This window comes from Onychomys torridus, chromosome 21, assembly GCF_903995425.1.
Source record: "Onychomys torridus chromosome 21, mOncTor1.1, whole genome shotgun sequence".
Taxonomy (NCBI): Eukaryota; Metazoa; Chordata; class Mammalia; order Rodentia; family Cricetidae; genus Onychomys; species Onychomys torridus.
The window spans coordinates 5,753,577-5,768,987 of record NC_050463.1 but is presented as its reverse complement, the minus strand read 5'-3'; the positions used below and the strand labels follow the sequence as shown (position 1 = coordinate 5,768,987).

General features: G+C 58.9%; 2 protein-coding genes across 2 annotated transcripts; one reads left to right on the top strand and one right to left on the bottom strand.

The window, feature by feature from the left end:
• Positions 1–6,938: 6,938 nt before the first annotated feature.
• On the bottom strand, positions 6,939–11,178 carry Ndufa11 (NADH:ubiquinone oxidoreductase subunit A11). The gene is made up of 4 exons (XM_036170959.1): positions 10,788–11,178; positions 8,154–8,246; positions 7,839–7,961; positions 6,939–7,097 (listed from the first exon to the last, which is right to left on the bottom strand). The coding sequence occupies exons 1-4, from the start codon at positions 10,882–10,884 to the stop codon at positions 6,985–6,987; spliced, it is 426 nt and encodes a 141-aa protein (XP_036026852.1). The 5' UTR covers positions 10,885–11,178; the 3' UTR covers positions 6,939–6,984.
• Positions 11,179–11,828: 650 nt separating this feature from the next.
• Positions 11,829–14,216, top strand: Vmac (vimentin type intermediate filament associated coiled-coil protein). The gene is made up of 2 exons (XM_036170898.1): positions 11,829–12,041; positions 13,241–14,216. The coding sequence occupies exons 1-2, from the start codon at positions 11,851–11,853 to the stop codon at positions 13,554–13,556; spliced, it is 507 nt and encodes a 168-aa protein (XP_036026791.1). The 5' UTR covers positions 11,829–11,850; the 3' UTR covers positions 13,557–14,216.
• Positions 14,217–15,411: the final 1,195 nt, after the last annotated feature.

Below are 15,411 nucleotides of genomic sequence, written 5' to 3'. Positions count from 1 at the left end.
GCATGGGGCCCCAGGGTCCATCCTCAGCTACAGAGCAAACTGGAGGCCAGCTTGGGCTCCATGAGACCAGATTTACAAAGAGAAATTATGCTCTCGAACTCCCCAGAGTGTGCTCCTCCTCGGGGCTGCATCCTAGTCCATCATTTATTCTAGCTAGCCCATGTCTCCAGCTCCTTTGTCTCTGTCATTGGCAACTAGAGTGTCCCCTGACAGAATTGGAAGCATACTGAACGAATGAATGGATGAATGAATGAATGAATGCACGGGCAGCCTAAGCTGGATTCCAAATCTTCCCCCAGACCCGTGGGGGCACTACCTGGACACGCAGGTCCCCAAAGGGACAGTGTTTGAGTGGGCTGGGACGGACGGACAGACTCTGGGCCTTGCAGCGGCCTCAGGTGAGCTGGGGCTCCCCGGGGTGACACGGTGGGGACACGGGTTCTGGACAGAGTCCTGGGTGGCAGGCACAGGCAGGCTGGGCCAACAAGAATGAATAAACAGCGTCTTTCCGCGGCGGGCTGGGGGTGGGGGATGCTTTGAACCTCCAGCTTGGCTGGGGATGTTTGCACAAGGCTGGCAGCCAGGGGGGTGTCATCAGAACTAAAATTAGCCTGTTTCCCGCTCGGCCCCTCCCCGCCGGCCAGGAGGGAGGCCGGGGCCTGGCGGGGCCCTTAAGCAGCGCACTGTGTGGCGGGCCAGACACCAGCATAAATCAGTGTCATCTACCAAGCCACCCGGTGTCGGTACAGCTATTGCTGACCTGTTATTTCCACTTGACAGACAGGGAAACTGAGGCATAGAGACAGTAATGGGCTCAGAGTCACATGGGCGCACAAAGTGGCAGAGCCCGAATTCGATCCAGGGTCCATAGGCTGCGTCCTCGCCTTTGACATCTCCCTGGAGGCTGGAGAACCAGAGTAATGTGACCTGGGGAGGCACAGGGCCCTCCGCCCTGCTGGAGCGACTCTTCAAAGGAGGGAGACAGTGGAGACCCTTCTCTCTGGTGAGATGCTGGCTAAGGAACCCAGGGCCTCGAGGGACCCGCCCCTGACCACGCCCCAGCCCCTCACTGGGGATTCTAGGCGGGGCTCCACCCCGACCACGCCCCCAGCCCCTCACTGGGGATTCTAGGCGGTGCTCCACCCTGACCACGCCCCCAGCCCTCCCTGGGGATTCTAGGCGGGGCTCCACCCTGACCACGCCCCCAACCCTCACTGGGGATTGTAGGCGGTGCTCCACCCTGACCACGCCCCCAGCCCTCACTGGGGATTCTAGGCGGGGCTCCACCCTGACCACGCCCCCCAGCCCCTCACTGGGGATTCTAGGCGGGGCTCCACCCTGACCACGCCCCCAGCCCTCACTGGGGGATTCTAGGCGGGGCTCCACCCTGACCACGCCCCCAGCCCTCACTGGGGATTCTGGACGGGTCTGCACCTCGGAACTTTAAGCTCAGCAGCTTTGGGTTTTTCTGGGCAGATTCCCGGAGGTGAGATGTGATGGGGTCTCTGCTCTGCCAGGGTGCCCAAGTTTCCTCTCCCGTGGCTCAGCTCCAGGCTGCCGGGAGAAGGATGCAGGGGCGGTCAGTCATGGCGTACGTAGGTGTGCTCCAGTGTGCAGTGACCTCCTCTAGTCCCACTCAGGCTGGGCCCCCAGGGCCGCAGTCTTGGGCAGACAGGCCCCGCGCCCTCTGTTCCTCAGCCTCTGACTCCTCCCGTACTCCAAGGCAGGCAGCCGCAGCCCGTGCAGTCATCCGGGCTTAGGAAAGGCCCGAGCCGGTGTCGGGTGTCGGGGCAAATGCCTGCCATCCCAACGGGAGGCTGAGGCAGAAGGATGGCAAGTGTGAGGCCGGCCTGGGCGCTGTGGCAAGAGCCTGTCTCAAAGCAGAAAAGCAGGCCTTGGGGTGTTTGGTGAGAGCCGCTCAGACGGGCCTCCTAGGTGTCAGTCAGGTGGCCGCTGATGGGTTTTCCAGGTGCCTCAGAGGCCAGCTGCGCGGAGGGGACAGCAGGCCACCCTCACCCCCAGCCTGTCAGTCATGGCCGCTCCACATTGCTGGTGACTTATTCTTAACAGGGGTGGCGGGGGCAGGACGGTGTGTGGGGGCAGGATGGGGGGGAGGCCCACTCCCTGGTGGCTGGATAATGGGGGTCAGAAGGAAGAGCACAGGCCAGGAAGGGAGCCCCTAACCACCCCTAGCCACCCCCAGAGCACCAGTCTGGGACCGGAAGAGTCCACGCCCCCTCCCCACCCTCAGGCAGTTCCCTTTAACTGAGAGGAGAGTCCAGAGATGGCCTTTAGCTGTCCCCAGACCACCCTGATGGGAACCAGGTCTTGGACCCCTAGTTGCCAAAGGGGCTGCAGTGGCCCTGAGTGAAGCTGAATGTGACAGCTGAGGCATTTGGATCTTCACAGCTATGCTGGGGACGTGAAAGAGATTCGGCCCAGAGAAGGACCTGAGCACCTAGCACGCAGGGCTCTCCTGAGCAGCCAGCCAGCTGTTCCCCTTTCTGTCCTCAGATCCATCTCCCATGCTGTTTCTCACCTTTTCCTCTTCTGCAAACTCCTACACATGCTTCAACACCCGTTATTCATGGATGTCTGGGTATGAGGGTACTCAGTGGGCAGAAGCACTGCAGTGCCAGCCAGATCTCCTGGCTTGTTTGCTGTGTGACTTTAGGAATGTGACTACCCACCTCTCAGCCTTGTCTTATCCCTAAAATGGCATAAATAAATCCCATGCTTCCAAGGGGTTCAAGTAACAGGCCAAGCTTAAGAAGGACCACAAGGGCAGATGCTGCCAGCAGCCAAATACTGGGGCCACGGGCGCCCTACTGAGCCGCCGGCCATGGTGATTTCCCACAAAGCTAATCCGACCACAGGGTCCCACAGTCACACTCTTAGTATTTACCCAAAGGAGGTAAATACTTGTGTCCACACCAAACCCGGATATTTGTTGAACCATTTAGGACTTGCAAGCAAGCCCGATGTCCTTCAGGCTTGTCCCTCATTGGTGGCACACACCTGGCATCTCACCCAGAGGTGGAGGCAGGAGGGTGGTGGGTTTTAGGCCACACGATGAGACTGGGTCTCAAAGAGCAAGAGCCTGAACAATGGTGATGACAATATCTGCATGTGCTTCCCTGGGTGGACAGAATGGACTGTGATACATCCGCAAAATGGAATATTTCACACAGGTCTAAACAAGGGGCCAGCAGGGTGGAAGGAGCCCTTTGAAAGGCTGGGAGGATGTTGGACTGGGGGGACACTGAGGATTCTAGGGTGAGGATATTTCCCACCACCCACACTCACAGGCTCTGCATCAGCCAGGCCTTGGTTCCTGACACTTGCCATCATTGGCAACAAACGTTCCCACTCGTGAAAGCTGGGGACCTGTGGGAATTTTACTCTTGTGGCTTAGTTTCTCTGTAAACTGGAAACCTACTCCCTAACTAGCACTTTACAGGGTGTGGGCACAGGGCAGCTCCCCAGGATGTGGCTTTAATGAGGGTGCAGGAGATTATGCTCGAGGGCAAGGATAGTATACTGCCATTAAAAAGAGCAGGTGTGTCTCCCTGTGCCAGGCTGGGATGGGAATAGACTGGTGCCCCCCCCCCCCCAGATGGTGGAGTGTGTGTGGGGTGATGCTGAGGTCTGTTCTCAGCAGCTTAGGAACCTTTGGGGCAGCTCTAGTCTGTTTTACCTATTGTAAAAGCACATTTGAGACATAAAAAGACAAGCCATTTCAGCTTTCTGCTCCTTTAATGAGTGGGGCCTGCAGGTTTCCAGCCAGGCAGGCCCCGGGGAGGGGGAGGCTGGGCCCCTCCGTGTGGGCCGAAAGCCCCCCCCCCCACGCCCACGCCCTGGCTCACACCTTCCCTGCTCAGGTTCAGGGTCAGAGCCCACACCCCCACCCCTCCCAGGCTCCAGCCGACCACCCAGCACTTCTGGGAAGCCCTGGGTTTGTGTGGGCCCATGAGAGGGGCAGCTTGCTTCAGAGAGGACCTGGGAGGGGGGCTGTTCTGTGCCTCAGTTTCCCTGTTGACAACGACTCCCTCTGGTTGGTGGGCTGGTGCTGCCCCCTCCCAGGGGGCTTTACAAAGATGACATTTTTGTTTTTTCTTTGATTGCTTCTTTTTCAGAACAGGGTTTCCTATAGCCCAGGCTAGCATTAAAGTCACTGCAACAGACCCTCCTGACTCCATCTCTGGTGCTGGGATGGCAGGTGTGCTCCACCCCTGCCTGATGGACCCCAGGGCCTTGGCATGTTGTGCCCTTGGCCTGTCCCATGTTCACAGCTGCCCAAGGCCTCCTCAGACCCACTCCCACCATGTCGACTCAGGCATTGGCCGCCCACCCTGGCCAGGCTACTGTCCTGCAGGACCCAGACTCCCACATGCCTTGGCCCTTTAAAACCACGTTGATTCATTCAGTGTGCTTTGTGCCAAGGTCAGGGGGCAACCTGCAGGTGTCTGGTCTCTGCTCCCAACTGTGTGGGCTTCAGGGATCAAAGCCAGGACACCAGGCTTGGCAACAAGTGCCTTTCCCCTTGTTTTTTCTTTGAAGATCTCTTTAGTATCTTCAGTTACACGCGTGGGGTGGTGTGGGGTGCACACAGGTGCCCACAGGTTCCCTGCAGCTGGGGTTAACAGGCAGCTGTGAGAGACCTGAGGAGTGTGTTGTCGGCCATGTGCCCAGGGTCATGTGTCCCTGACACTGTCACCTGCTCATCTCTCTCACTGCTGGATAAGGCGGGACCCTGGGCCAAGCCCACATCGGAGATGAGCAGCTCAGGCCTGGGTGGCTCTCCTGGCTTGCCCACCGTGGTCACCAGCTATCTTGAGCCCCACTCACTCAAGTCACTCCATGTGTAATTATTTGAGCCTGGGCGCTGGGGCAGAACCATAGGTGTAGCTGACAGAGCCCAGCTCCACACACGCATGAGAGGAGGGCAGGGAGGGACGGCTGCCTGTGGGGAGAAGCGGGGCTTTGGCTGAGAACCAGGAGACACGGGGAAGCTGTAGGCGCCGACTGGGGGAAGAGCCCCGGGGCAGAGAAGGCTCACCAGTGCAAAGGCCCTGGGGCTGGATGGAGCTGGCGTGCTGGAACATGGAGAAGGCCTGTGTGGCTGGAGCAGAGGGAGCAGGGGACAGAGGGAGGAGAGAGGAAGAGAGTGGAGCACTGTGGACTGCAGGAACCCCTTGGGCTTTGGTCCCATGACAGAGGGCTGTGGGTAGAGGTGAGAGTCCCAAACCACAGTTCACCCCTTGTGTCCTGCTGGTGACACTTTTGTGGTTTACCAGCAGAGACCCCATTGGACTACACGTGGTCAGGCCACAGTTCTTGTCCCTGTGCCTACATGTATTGGTTGGGTGAATTCTGAGAAAGGGTATGTCCCAGCATCCCCAGCACCTGCTCTAGCCCGAGGATGACCTTCTCTTCCAGGCCCGCAGGGAGCCTGTCTTGATGGTCCCCACAGCTCCACACGGGAGGCTGCAGGACATTCCGGATGGGGGCCTGTGTGGGGGTGACGTCAGCCCCTCACTGGCTAGTAAATGTTTATGGCCAATGGGGCCTGGGTTTGGGGCTCTCTGGAGCCCGGTGAGCAGCCACCCCATCCTGCCCCTTTCTGGGGGTCTGGACTGCCGGCGGGGGGCCTGGCAGGCCACTCCAGCCCTGGCAGCTAGCCCAGAAAGGGCTGGGTGGGCTGTGTGCAGAGCCAGCAGCACCCTGGAAGGCAAGAGGAGGCACAGAAAGCGTTAGTTTTGAATGCCCCTCCTCAGGCCTAGAGATGATGCAGTAGTGACCAGAGGGCAGGGTAGCACTACACCAGGTCCTGGTGGAACCCTCCTGTTCCTGGCACTCAGGCAGGATGGAAGGGAAGGAAATGGTGGCCATCCTGATCCCTTCAGACTTCGGTGGGGACACATCCAAAACCAAGAAGCTGTGAGGGCCCTGCTCTGACAGAGGGAAGTCATTCTTCCCGTGTGCTGGAGCAGAGCCGATGCTCCTTGCCAGTGTTAAGAGACACAGCCAGGAGCCCAGCCTTCAAAGCCAGAGAGCATCTGGACTCCAGCATTCTGGGAGCTGAGCTGTGTCCTTTGCACATCTTGGGGTACCCCATCCTTCTCAGGAGCCCCAAGTCCAGCTCAAACGGCCCTGGAATTGACCAAGATGGCACCTGGGCCTCCAGGAGGGCAGGAGATGCAGCCCCCAGCAGCGAGTGCCCAGGCCCAGCAGCTCCTCAGGCAGGACACAGAGCTTGATTTACAGCTGCTGTGGCCTGCTGGAGCCCGCTGCTTCCCCCACAGTTGCCAGGAAGTTCAGTCAGTGCTGAGCTGGGCGTCGCCAGCACTCCGGGGCCACCTAAATCATGGGGCTGTCAGGTACTGGGCAAGGATCCTGCAAGGCAGGGTCTGGGCCCTGTGTCACCTGGCCAGGCTGACAGGCTCCATCCTGGGCCTGGGGCTTGCAGCAGCCTGCATGACAGGTCAGCTGATCCAGGACTCTCTCTGCTCCGCTACCCAGGAACTTGGAGTAACCGCTGTGTGGGTCAGAAGTTGTTGGCTTTGAGGGCAGGCCTGGGAGGGGGTGTCGGCAACCTGAGTGCGGGGTGGCTAGGCTTCCACGCGCGGGTGGCTGGCCATGGGAATGTGAATTGTCAAGCAGCTCTCAATCCCAGCTCCCTCTAGCCCCAGTGGGTAGCTCCCCCACTGCAGGGCCAGGTCAATGGCCTCGGCACACCCATGCTGGGCCAATGGGCAGGCGTGTGTGGTCTTCTAGTCTTCTCCCTGGCTGCCTCTGAACTCTGTGTGTCCAGTGCAGGCCTGGACCTCTGTCATCTCATCTGCATGTGCGCGCGCACTCACACACACACACACACACACACACACACACACACACACACACTGCCGGCACATGGTCTCAAGCAAGTCTCCAGGACATGTGGGCAAAGGGACACACAGTGTTTATTTGCCACGGGGGTTCTGCTCACACCTTGGGACTGCCAAAGTATTCCCAGCCTTCCAGCTTGCCAATCTTAAACAGGGTTGCCGCGGTGCCCATGCATACGCAGCCAGCAGCTGCAGTCCCATAGCTGTGAGCTGTGAAGAAGGATGGCATTAGGCATGGGGTGCTCTGGGTGTGACCCTGGAACCTCCCAAGGGGGCGGGGCTTCATCGAACTAGGCTTCTTCAGGGACCAACAGCCCAGCAGTGGAGTTTTGGACACGGGGAGACCAAGGCCAGGCTATTGTGAACCAACTCTCCCCCACTCCAGCCTTTTCCCATAGTTGAATGGAGAGACAGTATGGCTTTCCCCTGGCCAGACCCCAAGGACCACACAGAGTATGGGGAGGCAGCCTAGAGCCGAGCCTGTCTCAGTCAAAGATGTGCTGTGGATCAAACCCAGACCTCAAAAGGCCCCAAGTGGGAAGGGATGGCTGCACCGGTTCCCAGTGTCCACATCCAAACGGCAGAGGGACGGGCAGGGTAGCTCTCTGCAGGGCCCAGGCTCCTCCCACCCAGGAGACAGTCACTGACAACCTGTGACACGGGGCGGCAGGGGCAGGCCAGTCAGGGGTCACCACTCAGGCACCCATAGGGAGGGGACACTGCATTTAGGGGGAGGCACAGCCCGTCAAAGGCCATGCGTGGGGCAGGACGGAGCCTGGCACGCTGCAGCAGCCAGAGCAGGGTGAGAGGTCAGGGCCTGCCGCACTTGAGATTGTCACAGGGCTGCCCGGTGCTTAAATGGCAGCAACTGCCCCCGTCTTGTGTGGGACAAAGAGTGAGGAGGCTGAAGTGATCGGGGGTCACCACTACCCCAGGGACATGCTCACTCACCACGCGCTCCCAGCGTCAGGCCCCCGGCGCAGCCTCCGATGAAGTAGTTCAGGGGATCATCTGGCTTCTGGCGGACCTGGGCACTGGCACAGGTGGCAAGGCCAAACATAGCTCCGACGGCAGCTGTAAAGGGCGATGGCGGTTGGGGAAACTGAGGAAGTGTTGAGCTAGCCCCTGCTTGTCCCTGTGTAGACAAAGCTGGGTGCCACCACGCTGCCTTCCGAGCCCCTCCCAGGGTCGGTCTCCTGGGACCCCTACCCAGTAGCTCCCTATCGCCTATGAGAATGGCTTGTCCCAGAGGCTGGGCTAACTCACCCGCAGTGAACGTGTACCGGCCAGCCCTGGCCACTGCTTCCAGGTGGGTATCTGCGGGGTTGAGCGCGACGCTGTAAGCTGAGCCTATTGCACCTGTGGAGGAGAGAGAGTGAAGGCTGCTGGGAAGCTCCGCCGGGATACAACAGGAACGGAACCCAGGCCCACTGCTGCTAGGCCGGAGCCTAGGGCCACCTCTTGCCTTTCCCTGACCTAGGGCCTTGTGCCGTCCACTACGCAGATGCCACAGCACCTCCTCCGCTCCCATCAAAGGCCGTGTTTTCCAAGGGGTTGGGAGCTGGGCCTAATCCAGCTTGGCAGCCATCGGGCTCAAGAGATGCCAGACCTTCCACGTGCCGGCGGCTTGGCCCAGACGTGTCCCCACACCTGGCTGGCTCCATTCCGCCCACGCCCACTCTGCCACCACACCGGTCAGCTTTTCCATTCCTCCACCCGCTGCTGCCCTGTACTTCACACCATGGTTTTATAACTCCTCTGAGGCAGGCCGGGGTGGGCGCTGAGCCAGCAGCCCAGGACTGGGGCAGCAGACACAGGTTTCCTACTATTGGGAGACTGATGACAAGGGCCATCGTCGCTCCAGGCTGGATGGACTCTGCCCCGTTACCCCCTTTCATGAAAGGGGAAGCGGCCCCAGAGGCAGAGCCACCAGGCTGGCACAGCTGGCCATGGGTCAGTGGGTCTTGCCTCTCAACCATCCTCCAGCCTTAGGGGGTGTGCTACACACGCCCTTCCTGGGGAGCTCTGGTGAGTTCCGAGCTGAACACTGAGCACTTACAGGTCTGGAGTCTCAGTCCCAACACAGACTGAGGACCCCAGCGGGGCCTCAAAGATAAGGAGCTGAGTGCTGGGCTGAAGGGCAGGCCTGGACACAGGGACCCTGCGTGACTTCACTGACCACATTATCAGCCAGTAGTCAGAGACTGACCACCCCCCTTCTCTAGCTGCTGCCCCTGTGACGACTCTCCGATGGCCCGGCACAGGTAGAGCCAAGCCTGAGCACCACCAGCAGCATGGGAGCCTCCAGGAGCAGCTGCGCCCACCAGCCACCCACTCCTAATGGGTGCTATGCCGCAAGGCAGGAATTAATTCATTCATCCACTCACTGAGAGCCTGCAAGGCCTCATTCATTCGTTCACCAGTTCCCCAAGTTGTTAGACCTCTTGGGAAGGTAGGTTCACTGCCCTCCTGCAATGTCCCCTTATGGGAGCCAGACAGGAAACAAGTCCTCCCAGAGGGATGAGAAGCCTGGGGACAATGGAGGTGGCATACAGGGAAGACTGCTCAAGTAGCCACCACCCCACCTCCTCTCTCACACAGCGCTTCTGGCAAGGGCCCGCTTATGCTCAGCATCTATCTGAGACAGACTCCAGCCAGGCCCCAAAGTACACACTCATCCTCCAGCTCCAACGCCAATGTCGTGTCAGTTTACAAACCCCCAAATCTACAGCCAGATAGTGGCACACGCCTGTAATCCCAGCACTCGGGAGGCAGAGGCAGGCGGATCTTTGTGAGGTCAAGGCCAGCCTGATCTACAGAGTGAGTTTGAGGGAAAGCGCAAAGCTACACAGAGAAACCAATCAATCAATCAATCAATAACAAAAATGCCCCCAATCATCTGACCCTACAGCACTTGCCTGGTGGGAGCAAAGCCTTGGGGTATACTTGTGAATGAGGCCTGCGGAGACACTGTGAATGCATGTACGAAAGAGACCTGGAGGGTGTACAGTGAGCGAATGAGTGAATGAGGCCTAAAGGGTGCATAGTCAATGAATGAATGCACGAGGCCTTGAGGGTGCACAGTGAGTGAACGAATGAATGAATGAGGCCTGGAGGGTGCACTGTGAGAATTCCAAATGCCCAGGGTGACTCCATGGCACCCCACAAAGATGTCTGACATTCCTAACCAGTGTGTCCCATCAGGAACCTTCCAGAAGTAGGCACTCATGGTGGTGCACGGTTCTGTTTTGGGTTTTTGAGACAGGGTTTCTCTCTGTAGCTTTGGAGCCTGTTCTGGATCTCACTCTGTAGCCCAGGTTAACCTCAAACTCACAGAGATCCGCCTGCCTCTGCCTCCCGAGCTCTGGGATTAAAGGTGTGCGCCACCACGGCCCAGAGGCCGAGGCAGGAGGATTGCTTTGAGTTTCAGGACAGCCAGGGCTACATAGGAAGATCTGGTCTGAAAATAATAGTAAATAAATAAATATCTCCTGTGGTGGTGCACGCCTTTGATCCCAGAGCTCGGGAGGCAGGGACAGAAGGATCTGAGTTCGAGGCCAGCCTAGGACACTGTGGGACCCTGTCTGAAAAGCTCAAGACAGACACAAATAATAACAACAACAAAACGTTTTCCAGAGGCTAAGCCGGGGTGTGGCCTGTCATCGCGGCACTTGGGAGGCTGAGGCATGAGGATCGGGAGCTCAGGCCATCCTCGGCCTCACAGGAGTCTGCGGTCTAGTACGGGCCACACGAGAACTCATCTTCCAAACCTCGAAAGACCCGATCACCCCGCGACCTCCGGGCTCCGCACCCCGATAATGACGTCTGACCCCTTAGGGCCCTGGACCGCCGGTCCCCTGCCCTCTGCGCCCTGCCCTCCGCCTCGGGGCCCGCGCTCACCAACGAGGGCGCCTAACAACGTGGTGATGTAGGTCTTGCGGTGACACTGGGTGCCGTCGGGGACCTCATCGTAGGCCCGGAGCAGCAGCTGGGCCATGGCTGTGCCTGGCCGTGCTCGCTCCGCACACCCTTCCGCGCCGCGGCGAGCTCAAGGGCAGCCGGCAAGGCCAACTCTCGCGAGGCTTCCGGCGCGCAACTTTATTGAGCGCCGCGGACAAAGACACAGCCTGTGCGCGCGCACGCGGAGCGGGTTGGGCGTGCACATCTTCGTTCACGCCGTAGGAACGGTGTCGCGCGCGTGTCCACGAGCGGATCTAGGCAGAGACAGCCATGACTTCATTCCTGGAAAGGTAAACTGAGGCTCACTGCCAAGGAAGCAAAACGCCGCCCGTCCCAGCTGAAACGGCGTTCCTAGCGTAGAGAATGACAAGCCCATCATCCAGGGGATTGACAGGTTGCCGACCAATTGCGGCACAGCGATTGCAGCGTGGTGCGCGAGATTGACAGAGGGTACACCAATCGCAGTGCAGAGGCGGGACTCCACTAGATTAGCTGGAGCTCTGGATCCAGAGTGAGTGTGGGGTGTGGTTATTTGCGCGTTGGGAATGAGAACCGCGTGCGACTATTTGGGGGCGTGGCCAGGCCGGGCGGCGGGGGTTATCGGCAAAGAGACCAATCGTAGGGTGAGCATCTTAATTGACGGATATCAAGGCCTATTCTGCGCCGGTCCAAGTCTTCGCTGGGCTCGGAGGCGTAGCCAAACAGAAGCGCGCCCTGAAAGGGACTTGAGAGGCTCCTGAGGGGCGTGGCCGTGTTTAGACCTGCCCCTCGTAGAAACGTGTCCAATAGCGAGAGTCCAAGGGGGCGCACGTGGCTTCCATAGGGGGCGTGGCCACCCACGTTGGCTTCCGGGTAGGGCGGGGCCTCGAGAGGGTATGTTTCAATGAATGCGGCCGCAGCCCGAGAGGATGGCGCCAGAGGGGGTGGGTTTGTGGGCGTGGCCTCTCCGCCGCTGGGCGGGGCCGGGCGGGGTGGGGCGGGGCCTGCGCGGCGGCTGGCCACCATGTCCGCGCCGCCCGCGTTGCAGATCCGGGAGGCGAACGCGCACCTGGCGGCCGTGCACCGGCGCGCGGCGGAGCTGGAGACGCGGCTGCTGGCGGCGGAGCGCACGGTGCGCGCGCAGGCCGAGCGCCTGGCCCGCCACGACCAGCAGCTGCGCGCCGCCCTGGACGAGCTGGGCCGCGCCAAGGACCGGTGAGGCCCGGGGGTGCGGGGGTGGGGGGAGAGCACGGCAGACCTCACGGAGGAGGCGGGTGGCAAGGGCTGGGAACCAGGAGCAAAGATCTCCAGAGCTGTCCGTGCCTGGCATCGCAGCACTGAGGAGTCTGAGGCTGGAAGAACAGGAGTTCGAGTCCAGCCTCGATTACAGGGGGAGTTAAGTTACAGCCTGGGCTACATGAGTGTCTCAAACTGTTCAAACGGGGCCAGCTGTCCCCCAAGGCCTAATCTCGTTGTACTGCCCGCCCTGAGCTCAGGCTCGAGAGTTTTGTGCCGCCTGAGGATCGGAGGAGATGTGGAGAGAAGAGCATGCCCCAGGGGCTGCTGGGGAGCCCCATCGGTAGACAGAGGCACAGAGCACCCGAGGCCTTGATGTCAGAACACTATACAGTAGTCAGAGCTGTGGCAACCATTTTGGGCCACGAGGAAGTCCTACTGAAGGAGACACAAAACTGGCATTGTTTTGGTTTGGTTTGGTGTTTGGAGACAGGGTTTCTCTATGTAACAGTCTTGGCTGTCCTGGGGTTCTCTTTGTAGACCACACTGGCCTCGAACTCACTGAGATCCGCCTGGCCCTGCCTCCCAAGTTCTGAGATTAAAGGCGCGTGCCACCACCGCCCGGCTCGTCGTCCCGTCCCGTCCCGTCCGTCTCCCCCCCCCCCCAGAAGGCACTGTTAGCCAAGGATAACCTTCAACTCCTGATCCTTCTGCCTCCACCTCTGGAGTTCTGGGAATGACAGGCATTCTAGGGATGGAACCCTGGCTCCAGGCATACTGTGGAGTTGGGGTCCTTTACCAACGCAATGGAGATGGCTTTGTGGGTAAGGGCACTCAACCACTTGCCACTAAGACTGGGAGGCAGAGGCAGGAGGATCTCTATGAGTTCAAGGGCAGCCTGGTCTACAGTAAGAGTTCCAGGGCAGCCAGAACTACACAGACAAACCCTGTCTTGATAAACAAAAATAAAGATGAAGAATTTTATCCCGTGGGATATAAGGAGCAAACCAACTCTTGCAGGCTGTACCCCAACCTACATGTGGGCATGTGAACACGAATATAAGCATGGAAATAGAGGCAGCGGAGGAAGGACATAGGGAGCCTCTGAGGGTTCCAGCGTAGGTAGGTGCAGACCCTTCACCCCTTGTTGTAACTACCTCCTCTGGCCCCCTCACCAGGGAGATTTCCGCCCTCCAAGAGCAGCTTCTGAGCTCTGAAGCCGCCGTCCGCAGCCTGCAGGCCGCAGTGGACCAGAGGGACCAGATGATCCAGCAGCTGCAGCCCCAGGCTGATCTGCTGCAGGACATCGCTCGCCGGCGACCACCCCTGGCTGGGCTGCTGGCCGCCCTGGAGGAGGCTGAGCGACTGGGCCCCTTGCTGGCCAGCAACCAGGGCCAGCTACTTCCCGATGGGCCTGGCCCACCCCTGAGCAACAGCACTGGGGAGGAGGGCCAAGACAAGCTTCAGCCTGCTGTGTTTGGGACCACTGTGTGAGCTGCCCTGGCAGTTCAGATCTCAGAATGTGTGGCCAAGGCCCAGAGCCCTGGACGTCACCAGTGTCCCGGAGGGCACCTGGGACATTACTGGATCCCATCTAAACATCAAAACTAGTGAAAGGGCAAGATCTCATTTAAGACCGTTTTTCCCCAGTGCTTGGGGCATCTGCTACGTTCAGTTTATTTTAAATAATTCCCAAAATAAAGAAGGGTGGGGCAGTGGCTCAGTGGTAGAACCCCTCACTTATGCACAGGCATGGTGGCAGCCTGACAGATGGACACCTGCCATCCCAGCACTGGTAAAGAAATGAGAGTCTGACCCCTCGTCTCAGTTGGACTCTGAAGCTGTGCTGTTTCCTGTTTGAGTCAGGGTCCCACATAGCCTAGGCTAGCCTCTAACTTACTGTCTCAGGAGGGTGACCTTGAGCTCTGCTGGGATGATGTGAGCCCACCACCAGATCCTGTCTTCTTTGGGGTTTTTGTTTGTTTGTTTGATTTTTGCTGTGAGATGGGGTCTCCCTCCATAGCCTAGGCTTCCCTGGAGCCCACAGTCCTCCCAAGTACTCCGAATATTGGTGTGAGCCACTGGGCCCCACTGATGTCACTCCCCTTTTTTCTTCTTTTTTTTTTTTTGGAACTGAGGATCGAACCCAGGGCCTTGTGCTTGCTAGGCAAGCGCTCTGCCACTGAGCTAAATCCCCAACCCCCCTTTTTTATTCTTATGCCTCCTGAACCGTCACACCTCATCCAGGGCAGAATCTCCTCTTTATTTCAATCCTGGATCTGTTTAATTCTCTCTGGGGAAGCAGGCAGATCCAGACAGCACAGTGAGAACCTCAGCCTTCGCCTCAGGGCCTCTGCACTGTGTCCCCTGTGCCTCAGTGCTTCCTCATGACACTCAGGTCTCTCCAGTGCCCCTTCCCGGGGGCCTCTGACCAGCATCCCTGTGAGAATTCCTACAGCTTGGTTGCTGCCCTCCACTGGGATGGTTTGGCTTTTTGAGACATAGTTTTGTCTAGCCCAGGCTGGCCTCTTAACTTTTTGTGTAGCCTGGGCTGGCTTTGAACTTCTGGTCCTCCTGCCTTCTGTCTACATCAGTGCCTGCCGCAGCCCACCGGTGAGGCCCCAAACAGCCAGGAGCCTCCTGGACATCTGATGAGCCCTTGCCCTGTTCTGGGGACAATGGTGTTTCTGTAGCAAGTCTCCTTTTGATACCCTAAGAGAGTCTACTTTTTAACTCCTGGTTCAGTGCTGTCCCTGACCTACCATGGGGAGGGTGTGTTGCCTTTGTTAGAGCGTCGAGACAAAGGGTCCCCACACACCACTGCAACCAGTGGTTGGTCTGTTGAATTTCATGGTCCCCAAGCTCAGGGAGTTGTCCTTGAGTAGCCACCAGGAGGGAAGTTAGGGCTGCTCCAACCGGAAGGAGCTCTAGCCAGCTGGACCCTGGAGGGCCGTGCGGACTTCCTGTCTGGGACCCTCAGCAGAGGAGACAGGGAAGAAGGGAGTTGTTTGTACGGGGAGGCGGGCTAGGGCCTGTCTTCACTAGAATAAACCAGTTATTTCTAAGCCTGGGCTGCTGTTCTTCCTGTTGTGGGGACTGAGGAGGACCCTGCCGGCCTCCTAGGGCGGTTTTACATCTGAGTGGGGTGGAGTCAGGCGCCCTCAGCTCAGTGCACAGGCTGTTCCCTGTGACAGTTGAGGAAACTCAGGACAGTGAAGGGAAACTGCTCTGCATACAAGCCCAAAGCTACTTCCAATTTAGGGGACAAGGAGCGTATTGAAACTCCTATTACCCAGGTCCCGCCTTCCAGTCCCCTTCTAGGCCCTCACTAGGGCGAGGTGTGTGTGTG

Coding starts and splice junctions, on each gene's coding strand:
- Vmac (XM_036170898.1), top strand. CDS start 11,851: ATGTCCGCGCCGCCCGCGTTGCAGATCCGGGAGGCGAACGCGCACCTG. Junction 12,042..13,240: donor CTGGGCCGCGCCAAGGACCG/GTGAGGCCCGGG, acceptor CCCCCTCACCAG/GGAGATTTCCGCCCTCCAAG.
- Ndufa11 (XM_036170959.1), bottom strand. CDS start 10,884: ATGGCCCAGCTGCTGCTCCGGGCCTACGATGAGGTCCCCGACGGCACC. Junction 8,247..10,787: donor GTTGTTAGGCGCCCTCGTTG/GTGAGCGCGGGC, acceptor TCTCCTCCACAG/GTGCAATAGGCTCAGCTTAC. Junction 7,962..8,153: donor CCGGTACACGTTCACTGCGG/GTGAGTTAGCCC, acceptor CGCCCTTTACAG/CTGCCGTCGGAGCTATGTTT.